We start from the raw sequence: 11,439 nt of genomic DNA, 5'->3' as shown, positions 1-11,439 counted from the left end.
TTTTTGGGCTGAAAATCAACAAATATAAAAGTTTTATTGTTATAAGACTCGGCTGCGCCTCGTACATATTTGACATAACCTTCAAGTAAAAGTAAAAGACATCTAAACTAAAATTCTTGGCTTGACATCACAAAAAAGTAGAATTTTTTGTTAGAAAATTCGGTTTATTGCCGAATATAGCCTTTTTATTGTTACACTACTCGGCTACGCTTCGTAAATTTTACATAAACTTTAAGCAAAGTTAAAAAAATCGAAAAACTACAATCCTCGGCTTTGTCTTGAGCTAAAAATAAGCAAATATTGCACAAATGTGGAGTTTTATTGTTAGAAAACTCGGCTTTGCCTCGTACATTTTACATACACTTTAGGCAAAAGTAAAAATTTGAAAACTGCAACCTTTGGTTTTTTGAAAATCAACAAATATAAAGGTTTTATTGTTACAAAACTCGGCTGCGCCTCGTCCATATTTGACATAATCTTTAACTAAAGGAAAAAAATTAAGAATAACTACAACTTTTGGCTTCGCCTTGAGCTAAAAATTAACAACTAAACAACTGTAGCGTTTTATTGTTATGAAACTCGGCTTCGCCTCGTAAATTTGACATTGACTTAAACAAAAATAATGGATTTGGGGAAAGTTTAGTTTTTGTAACGACAATCCAAGGCGAAGCCGATCCAAATTAATAAATTTTGCACAAATGTATTATTTTTTTGTCACAATACTCGGCTTCGCCTCGGCTTGCGAATTGGTAAAATATGCTAGAAACATTTTTTTTATTATTACACGATAAATTTGTCAAAAAAGTCGAAATTAGCCAGAATTTTTTTTGAAAAAGGAACAATGTGAAATTTTTACTGTTACAAAACTGGGCTTCGCCTTGTTCATTTGACATAACTTTTAAAAATAACGACTGTAATCCTCGGCTTCGCCTCGGACTAAAATTAACATATGCATATAAGGTTTTTACAATAAAAAACTCGGCTGCGCCTCGTACATATTTTTACAAAACTCGGCTTCGCCTCGTAATTTAACATAAAATTGAACATAAATAAAAATTAGATGCGGAAAATGTTCGGTTTTTGCAACTACACCCCAAAGCGAAGCTGAGCCAAATATATCTCTTTTTTCTGTTGCACCACTCGGTTTCGCTTCGTAAATTTGCGAAAAAATTTAACAATGCGAATTTTTTTTCGTGGGCCCCAAGAAGCTCATATCACATATATAGGGTTTTTATATTAAAAAACTCGGCTGCGCCTCGTACGTATGTTGTTACAAAACTCGGCTTCGCCTCGTCAGTTTGACATAAAACTGAACATAAATAAAAATTAGATGCGGAAAATGTTCGGTTTTCGCAACTACACCCCTAAGCGAAGCCGAGCCAAATATATCTCTTTTTTCTGTTGCACCACTCGGTTTCGCTTCGTAAATTTGCGAAAAAATTTAACAATGCGAATTTTTTTTTTCGTGGGCCCCAAGAACGCTCATATCACATATATAGGGTTTTTATAGTAAAAAACTCGGCTGCGCCTCGTACATATTTTGTTACAAAACTCGGCTTCGCCTCGTCAATTTAACATAAAATTGAACATAAGTAAAAATTAGATGCGGGAAATGTTCGGTTTTCGCAACTACATCCCAAGGCGAAGCCGAGCCAAATATATCCTTTTTTTGTTGCACCACTCGGTTTCGCTTCGTAAATTTGCGAAAAAATTCGTAAATTCGAATTTTTTTTTTCGTGGGCCCCACGAGCGCCCCTTGGGGACCGCGAGTCATCGTCCGTCACGTGTCGATCACGTGCAACGTACAATTCCAACGAAATTGTTTCACTAGAACACAAATAAAGCTGTTTGTTGCTATTTTCCATCGATCATTGCTCTTTTCATTTTTCGAATTTGTGTCTTGTAACTGGTAAAAACCAGTTTCGAATTCGGAACGTTTATCACAAGGCCACACTTTATCGACGCACGAGACGAATACCGTGTTTTTTTTATCATTCACGTGCCAAAAATAGAAGAGGCCTTTGCGTTATCAAAATAATTTTCGAAAAAACCGGTTTGTGCGCAGAATCCTTGACCGATTTTGAACTAGAGAGGAATCTAGAGTGCCGCTTTATAAAAAAAATGTGTATTTCTAGCACGTGTTTTGTTTGAGTTTTGATTACGTCAATTGGGATCAACTCGAGTGCATTGTCACTAAAAATAACAATTCAAATATTTAACTAGGGGAAAAATAAATTGGTACCACTGTAGTGTGCTAATTCAATTTTGGTCAATTAACGCCACACGTGTCCCGAAAATTTAAATTATACAAGGTGTTCAAAAAAGATTTAGTATGGACCAAAACATATAACTCGGCTTTGCCTCGTCAATTTTACATAAAATTAATCATAATTAAAAAAATAAATGCGAGGAATGTTTGGTTTTCGCAACTACAGCCCAAGGCAAAGCCGAGTAAGTTATACAGGGTGTTAAAAAAAGATTGTAAACTCTTTCCGGAGGTAATAGTATAGACCAAAACAAACAAAAAAGTCTTAATAAACATCGGCCTCATTTTTTTTGAGACTTTTTTGTTTATTTGGGTCCATACTATTACCTCCTTAAATATTTTACAATCATTTTTCAACACCTTGTATAAGCTGGCGACTAATGGAATGGAAGTTTGAATGGTGTAAAATTATCTGATTTGTTTTTTACAAAACTGCGTTTTATGAAAATTTCCACCATCTTGAAACAATGGAGATTAGAGTATTTTTTTTTAATAACAAATCAAGTGTTTTTAGTCTAATCTGCTAATAATAATTCATTGTTATTAATGAACAATTAAAAATAAAAATGATAAGTTATCTCTTAAATCTTAGCTTAACAAAGGTCAATGTTTGGCTCGGCTACGCCTCGCTAATTGATATTTTTTCTCACACGTGCTAAAAATTTGTACTTAAAAATTCAATTAACGTCGTGTAAACTAAGCTTTCGTAATTGTTTTTAAAATTTCCAAGTCTATAAAAAATTCATAGTATCATAAAAAATAACAATAATTTATTATTACATTTTGTTTAAAATTTATGAAAGGTTATCGTCTGACATGGTGGAAAATAAATTGCGAATTAAAATTATTACAAATGCGAGTCATAATTAGATAAAAGTAATAAATGATTGATCATTTGTGTTTGGGTAAAACTCCATTCAAGATTTTTTCTTTAATTCAAAATATTCGCCTCGAGCTAAAAATCAACACATTTTATTGTTGCAACACTCGGCTGCGCCTCGTAATTTGACATAAAAAGTAAAAGAATTATAAATAGATTAGCGAAATTAGCAAATTTTGCACAAATCTACGATTTTTATTGTCCCAACGCTCGGCTTCGCCTTGCAAATTTGACATAACCGTCGAATAAAAGTAAAATAAATTCATAAATTTGGAGCAAGTTTGGTTTTAGTTCGAACTGCAAATGCAGATGTTTGATTATTGCAATACTCGGCTTTGCCTCGGCTTTTGGTGATTACAGCCCTCGGCTGCTGGTCGGGCTGTAAAAATTTTTTTCCCGTGGACTCGTTTTCCACAATTTGTGGTCAGATGATTTACATTTTCCATAATTTATATTACAACCGGTTTAAAATTTTTATTTTTTTTATAGTCCAAGTTTATTATAATTATTTTTCTGACATAATAAACTCCATTTAGGATTTTTTTTTAAATTAATTCGATATATAACTCTCGGCTTCGCCTCGAGCTAAAGACCCAACACATATTACACAAATATAGGAATTTTATTGTTGCAACAGTCGGCTGCGCCTCGTAAATTTGACATAAAAAGTAAAAAAATTAAAAATAGATTAGTGAAATGTTTGGTTTGGGTTTTATATTAGAAAATATTGCACAAATCTACGATTTTTATTGTTACAAGGCTCGGCTTTGCCTCGCAAATTTGACATAAACTTTGAAAAAAAGTAAAAAAAATAACTAAATTCAGGGCAAGTTTAGTTTTGCTTCGAATTGCAAATGCAGATTTTTTGTGTTCCAATATTCGGCTTTGCCTCGGTTTTTGGTGATTACAGCCCTCACCTACGTGTCGGGCTTTAAATTATTTTTCTCAAAATTAAAATTTTTGATTTTTTTGTAGTCCAAGTTTATTATAATTATTTTTCTGGCATAATAAAGGGGTGAAAAACATGATTTTTTGCATTTGGGGCACTTGTAAATTTTCCATACCTCAGTTGCAACTGCTATAATATTTTAAAGCTTTTCTATTTTTCTAATTATCATCATCACAAATGTACATTTTCCCTAATTTATACTACAATTGTCATAAATAATGTTTTTTTCTGTCATTTGGGACTATTTTTATAATCTTTTTAATGCAAAGGGGGAAAAGTATGATTTTTGTCAAGTCGTAAATTTTCCATACTTTATTTTTACAGCTATAGTTTTTTCAATTATGACTTAATTTTTGCATAGAAGACGTCAATGGGCATTATCCATACTTGTAGCGACTTAAGGTCGTAATTGCATAAAATGCATAAAATTATTGTTGATTATTTTGACATAAAAGTATGATTTTTGCTTTTTTTGCCAAATTGGGGTAATTAAAAGTAAATTGAGTGTATTTTCCGTAATTATTTGAAAGTAGACGCAATCCTGAAGTACATTTTGTGTCTTTTGCACCGCTTCCATAATTCTTGTCCGAGGCGCAGCCGAGTCATTCACAACATTTTCAGTTAATAAACACAAAACAGGTGAACAGGTCTATATTTTTATAATCTTTTTCCACACAAAAGGCTAAAAAGTATGATTTTTGATAAATTTAGAAAAAAAAATGCACTATTTTCATATTGTAGTTTTCCCAATTGGCATTTTTTTTGTAATTTTTTGCTTAAAAACGGTAAATATGCATTATCTATACTTATAGCCATATTGACATTATGCATAAAATACAGACAATTTTGACATAAAAGTATGATTTTTGAATTCTTGTCAAATTGGGGTAATTAGAAGTAAATTGAGTGTTTTTTCCATAATAATTCGGGAGCAGACACAATCCCAAAGTCCATTTTTTGTGTTTCGCATCGATTTCACACAAAATGGTAAAAAGTATGATTTTTGGTAAGTTTAGAAAAAATTTGCAAATTTTTTACACTTTTTTTTTAATATTGTAGTTTTCCCAATTGGCATTTTTTGTAATTTTTGCTTAAAAACGGTAAATAGGCATTATCTATAGTTGTAGCCATATTGACATTATCCATAAAATACAGAAAATTTTGACATAAAATTATGATTTTTGAATTTTTGCCAAATTGGGGTAATTAGAACTAAATTGAGTGTTTTTTCCATAATAATTCGGAAGCACACGCAATCCCAAAGTATGTTTTTTGTGTTTCGCCTCGGTTTCACAATCCCGATCCGAGGCGAAGCCGAGTCATTCACCATATTTTCAGTTAATAAACACAAAACAGTTGAACGTATTGAGGAATACTTTTTTCGTCTGTTTTTATAATTTTTTTTTCACAAAAGTGTAAAAAGTAGGATATTTGGTAAATTTGCAAATTTTTTATATTTTTTTTCATATTGTAGTTTTCCCAATTGGTCATTTTTTGTAATTTTTGGTTAAAAACGGTAAATATGCATTATCTGTACTTGTAGCTATATTGACATTATCCATAACAATTTCGTAAAATTCAGAAAATTTTGACATAAAAGTATGATTTTTGAATTCTTGCCAAATTGGCGTTATTAGAAGTAAATTGAGTGTATTTTCCATAATAATTCGGAAGCAGACGCAATCCCAATATGCGTGTTTTTTTTGTTTCGCATCGATTTCACACAAAATGGTAAAAAGTATGATTTTTGGTAAAAAATTGCAATTTTTTTACATTTTTTTTTTATATTGTAGTTTTCCCAATTGGCATTTTTTGTAATTTTTGCTTAAAAACGGGAAATATGCATTATGTATACTTGTAGCCATATTGACATTATCCATAACAATGTCGTAAAACAGAAAATTTTGACATAAAAGTATGATCTTTGAATTCTTGCCAAATTGGGGTAATTAGAAGTAATTTGGGTGTATTTTCCATAATAATTCGGTAGTAAACGCAATCCCAAAGTATGTTTTTTGTGTTTCGCATCGGTTTCACAATCTCGATCCGAGGCGCAGCCGAGTCATTCACTACATTTTCAGTTAATAAACACAAAATAGGTGAACGTATTGTAGAATACTTTCTTCGTCTATATTTTTATAATCATTTTGCACACAAAAAGGTAAAAAGTATGATTTTTGGTAAACTTAGAAAAAAAAATACACTTTTTCATATTGTAGTTTTCCCATTTGGCATTTTTTTGTAATTTTTGCTTAAAAACGGTGAAAATACATTATATACACTTGTAGCCATATTGACATTATCCATAACAATGTCGTAAAATACAGAAAATTTTGACATAAAAGTATGATTTTTGAATTCTTGCCAAATTAGGGTAATTAGAAGTAAATTGAGTGTATTTTCCATAATAATTCGGAAGCAGACGCAATCCCAATATGCGTTTTTTTTGTTTCGCATCGATTTTACATAAAATGGTAAAAAGTATGATTTTTGGTAAGTTCAGAAAAAAATTTGCAAATTTTTTACACTTTTTTTCATATTGTAGTTTTCCCAATTGGCATTTTTTGTAATTTTTGGTTAAAAACGGTAAATATGCATTATCTGTACTTGTACCTATATTGACATTATCCATAAAATACAGAAAATTTTGACATAAAAGTATGATTTTTGAATTCTTGCCAAATTGGGGTAATTGAAGTAAATTGAGTGTATTTTCCATAATAATTCGGAAGCAGACGCAATCCCAAAGTCCGATTTTTGTGTTTCACATCGATTTCACATAAAATGGTAAAAAGTATGATTTTTGATAAGATTAGAAAAAAATTGCAAATTTTTTACAATTTTTTTTTCATATTGTAGTTTTCCCAATTGGCATTTTTTGTAATTTTTGCTTAAAAACGGTAAATAGGCATTATCTATAGTTGTAGCCATATTGACATTATCCATAAAATACAGAAAATTTTGACATAAAAGTATGATTTTTGAATTTTTGCCAAATTGGGGTAATTAGAAGTAAATTGAGTGTATTTTTCATAATAATTTGGGAGCAGACGCAATCCCAAAGTCCGTTTTTTGTGTTTCGCATCGATTTCACACAAAATGGTAAAAAGTATGATTTTTGATAAGATTAGAAAAAATTTGCAAATTTTTTACAATTTTTTTTTTCATATTGTAGTTTTCCCAATTGGCATTTTTTGTAATTTTTGCTTAAAAACGTTAAATATGCATTATCTATACTTGTAGCCATATTGACATTATCCATAACAATGTCGTAAAATACCGAAAATTTTGACGTAAAAGTATGATTTTTGAATTCTTGCCAAATTGGGCTAATTCAAGTAAATTGAGTGTATTTTCTATAATAATTCGGAAGCAGACGCAATCCCAAAGTCCGTTTTTTGTGTTTCACATCGATTTTACATAAAATGGTAAAAAGTATGATTTTTGGTAAGTTCAGAAAAAAAATTGCAATTTTTTTACATTTTTTTTTATATTGTAGTTTTCCCAATTGGCATTTTTTTGTAATTTTTGCTTAAAAACGATAAATATGCATTATCTATACTTGTAGCCATATTGACATTATCCATAACAATGTCGTAAAATACAGAAAATTTTAACATAAAAGTATGATTTTTGAATTCTTGCCAAATTAGGGTAATTAGAAGTAAATTGAGTGTATTTTCCATAATAATTCGGGAACAGACGCAATCCCAAAGTATGTTTTTTGTGTTTCGCATCGATTTCACAATCTGATCCGAGGCGCAGCCGAGTCATTCACCACATTTTCCCAAAAAAAAAACCAAATGAACTTATGAAAAACAGTTTATTTATAAACCGAACAAATATTTTATCACTCGATAAGACAATTGCTTGTTTTGTGATAAAACAATCTAAATTTGGCCCAGAACCCAAACCCACCCCATGTGGAAAACGTTGAAAATTCCACCTGGTAATAATCGAGGTGATTCTTATCACAAAGGTTAAGCGTTATCACCGTTTCGTAATAGCAATGCGTGCGCACAAATTCCATAATAAATAGCGCAACGCAACGCAACACCCAGCATAGCGCTCCAGCTCGGCTCCATAACCCAGCACCCATCATGGAACAGATGACCAAGAAAGAGACCATGGCCCTCAGGGACAAGCACATAGGGTAAGGGTTTTTTTTTTGTTGTTTTCCATGGAAGGAGTATTGATTTTTAGGGTCGCCCTGTATTGATTTTTTATTTTATTATTTTTTTTTTCTAGAAAGTCGTGTCAGTTGTTCTTCCGTCAAGATCCGTTGAAGATAATGAGGGCGAAGGCCCAATATATGTATGACGAGAAAGGCGACGCCTATTTGGACTGTATTAATAATGTTGCTCATGGTGAGTTTTTTTTATTTGTTTATGATGAGTTTTTTATAGGTTTTTTATTTTTTTTCCAAATTAAAATGTGCCAGTGGCAAGTTTATGATTATGATGACTCTATTAATGTCAAATACAAATATTTGTGTACAGTTTATTTCAATCATGCAAGTTTCAGATTTGTTTTTTTTTTATTGTTTGTTCGATTTTGTCAAGTCAGCGATTGGTCATTTGTTTCTAGAGTGGTATTATCGATAATTTTTAATTATTAAAGGTCGATCACGTGACTTGAAATACTTCCTATTTATCAAAGTTCTTTTTATATCGTTTTAAAAATATTTAGTTTTTTACTTTTTTATATTTATAAAATTTAATTGTGATTTTGTGTGGGCATAAATCTAAACTTTATTTCAAAAGGACAAGACTGACATTTATTTTTTTGATTGTTTTGTTTTTGTGAATTTTCTGATGAATTTCTTCGAATTTTGTTATTTTTTCACTTTTCAAATTTACAAAACATGAATTTCGTGATTTTCGTTTTTTTTATTTGTGTAAATGTCATTTTATGTGTAGAAAGACACAAAACAGTGAACTTTAATTTGGGTTTTGTTTTGCTATATTGTTTTCTACTACATACTTTGTGTATAATTTTTTTCATTAATTTTTGTTTTTGGTGTGTACTTTGTTTCAAATGTATAAAAGAGGATATTTCTACTACCTACACCTACTATACTATTTCTTTTAGTGTTCTCAGATATTTTGAATTTTTTTTGGTTTGTACATTTTTTTTGACAATTTTGAAATATTTTATTGATATAAGATTTATTTCAACCCTATAGAAGTCGGCAAATCTTAGAAGCCAAACTTTGTACTTGTGTACATTTCGTTTTAGATCTATAAAAAATAAAAATATTCAACTAAACGCTTTTACGTTATTTTTCCGAAATCAATTTTATATTCTAGACTCAGTTTCCGATTTATAAAAATACTGTTTCTACATTTTAAAAGTATAGAACTTTGCCAGGACATAACAACTTATAGATTTTAAATGTGTAGAATCCGTTTCATCTCTATAAAAATTAGAACTTTTTTTTCGTTAAATACTTTTTTGATTTTTTAGGTCTAAAGTCTTGGATTTTTAGCAAATTTTAGAATATGATTTCAGATTTTTTTATTGGGTTTTGAATTTGAAATTAAATTTTGGGTTCCACTTTTAATATAAAGTCTGTTTCAAATTTTTAAGAATCGAAAGGTTACTTTTTGCGTTTTTTAAATCAATTTCTTTGTGTAAACTCTTCAAGTATATAAGAACGTACGTTACTTTAATAGAGATTTTTAACACATTTTTTAATATGATTATTATTATTATATTTTTTATAAAATTAATTTTAGACATATGACGTCATTTATTTTTTAAATATTTTAAACTGAAATTGTTTGTTCATTTTAACATAACTTCTGTGTATAAGTAAGTCTAAAATTAAGTTTTTTTAGTAAAGTCAGTTTCTGATCTATAAAAACTGCAACTAGTGAAATTTAACATAGACTCAATTCCAATCCGATAAGACATTTTTTTCTGACATTTGTTTATAACATAATTTCTGTTTCGTAATTTTGAAATTAGGGCTGGAAGATACTTTTTTTTAAGTAGTCAGTTTCAAAACTAGAAAAACTGAAATTCCTGAAATATAACATAGACACAATTCCAATCCTATAAGATACTTTTTTTAGTCGAATTTGTGGATTTTAACTTAATTTTTGTTTCATAATGTTGAAATCGAGGATAGAATATACTTTTTTAAGTAAAGTCAATTTCAGTTCTATAAAATTTTAAATCTAATATAGACTCAATTGCAATCATATAAGACAATTTTTGGTCAAATTTGTGGATTTTAACATAATTTCTGTTTTGTAATTTTGAAATCAAGGCTGGAAGATACTTTTTTTAAGTAAAGTTAATTTCAGAACTATAAAAACTGCAACTCGTGAAATTTATCATAGACTCAGTTCTAATCCTATAAAACAATTTTTTTGTCGAATTTGTGGATTTTAACATAATGTCTGTTTCATAATTTTGAAATCAAGGCTAGAAGTTATTTTTTAAGTAGTCAGTTTCAGAACTATAAAAACTGCAACTCGTGAAATTCAACATAGACTCAATTCCAATCCTATTAGACAATTTTTCCAGTCGAATTTGTGGATTTTAACATAATTTCTGTTTCATAACTTTGAAATTAAGGCTAGAAGATACTTTTTTAAAGTAAAGTCATTTTCAGAACTATAAAAACTGTAAGTTGTGAAATTTAACATAGATTCAATTCCAATCCTATATGACAATTTTTTGTCAAATTTGTGGATTTTAGCATAATTTCTGTTTCATAATTTTGAAATTAAGATAATTTTTTTTAAGTAAAGTCAGTTTCAGAACTATAAAATTTACAACTCGTGAAATTTAACAGACTCAATTCTAATCCTATAAGACAATTTTTTGTCAAATTTGTGAATTTTAACAAAATTTTTGTTTTATAATTTTGAAATTAAGGCTAGAACAAACTTTTTTCAAGATTCATAGACTCAATTCCAATCTGTTCATAATTCTGTTTCATAATTTTGAAAGTAAGACTAGGAGATAATGTTTTTGAGTGAAGTCAATTTCAGTTCTATAAAAATTTAAATCTAATGCACTCAATTTCAATCTTATAAGACAATTTTTTGTCAAATTTGAGTATTTTAACATAACTTTTGTTTCATAATGTTGAAATAGAGAATAGAAGTCAATTTTAGTTGTATAAAATTTCAAATCTAATATAGACTCAATTCCAATCCTATAAGACAATACTTTGTCAAATTTGTGGATTTTAACATAATTTCTGTTTCATAATTTTGAAAGTAAGACTAGAAGATAATGGTTTCGAGTGAAGTCAATTTCAGTTCTATAAAAATTTAAATCTAATATAGACTCAATTACAATTCTATAAGACAGTTTTTTTGAATTTGT

At 29.3% G+C, this 11,439-nt stretch overlaps 1 protein-coding gene across 1 annotated transcript in view; it reads left to right on the top strand.

Moving 5' to 3' along the window:
• Window positions 1–8,139: 8,139 nt before the first annotated feature.
• The window catches only part of LOC123009589 (alanine--glyoxylate aminotransferase 2-like), an 11,140-nt gene continuing 7,840 nt past the window's right edge, over window positions 8,140–11,439 (top strand). Inside the window, exons 1-2 of the mRNA XM_044405997.1 lie at window positions 8,140–8,248; window positions 8,344–8,462. Of these exons, the coding sequence (XP_044261932.1) occupies window positions 8,196–8,248; window positions 8,344–8,462 (172 nt within the window). The 5' untranslated portion in view covers window positions 8,140–8,195. The remainder of the gene's footprint in view (window positions 8,249–8,343; window positions 8,463–11,439) is intronic.

The sequence above is a fragment of the Tribolium madens genome, unplaced genomic scaffold (assembly GCF_015345945.1).
Source record: "Tribolium madens isolate multiple individuals breed KSU strain unplaced genomic scaffold, Tmad_KSU_1.1 Scaffold_7;HRSCAF=85;Tcas5.2_LG10, whole genome shotgun sequence".
NCBI lineage: Eukaryota > Metazoa > Arthropoda > Insecta > Coleoptera > Tenebrionidae > Tribolium > Tribolium madens.
The sequence above is the reverse complement of the archived record's forward strand: the minus strand, read 5'-3'. Positions and strand labels throughout refer to the sequence as shown.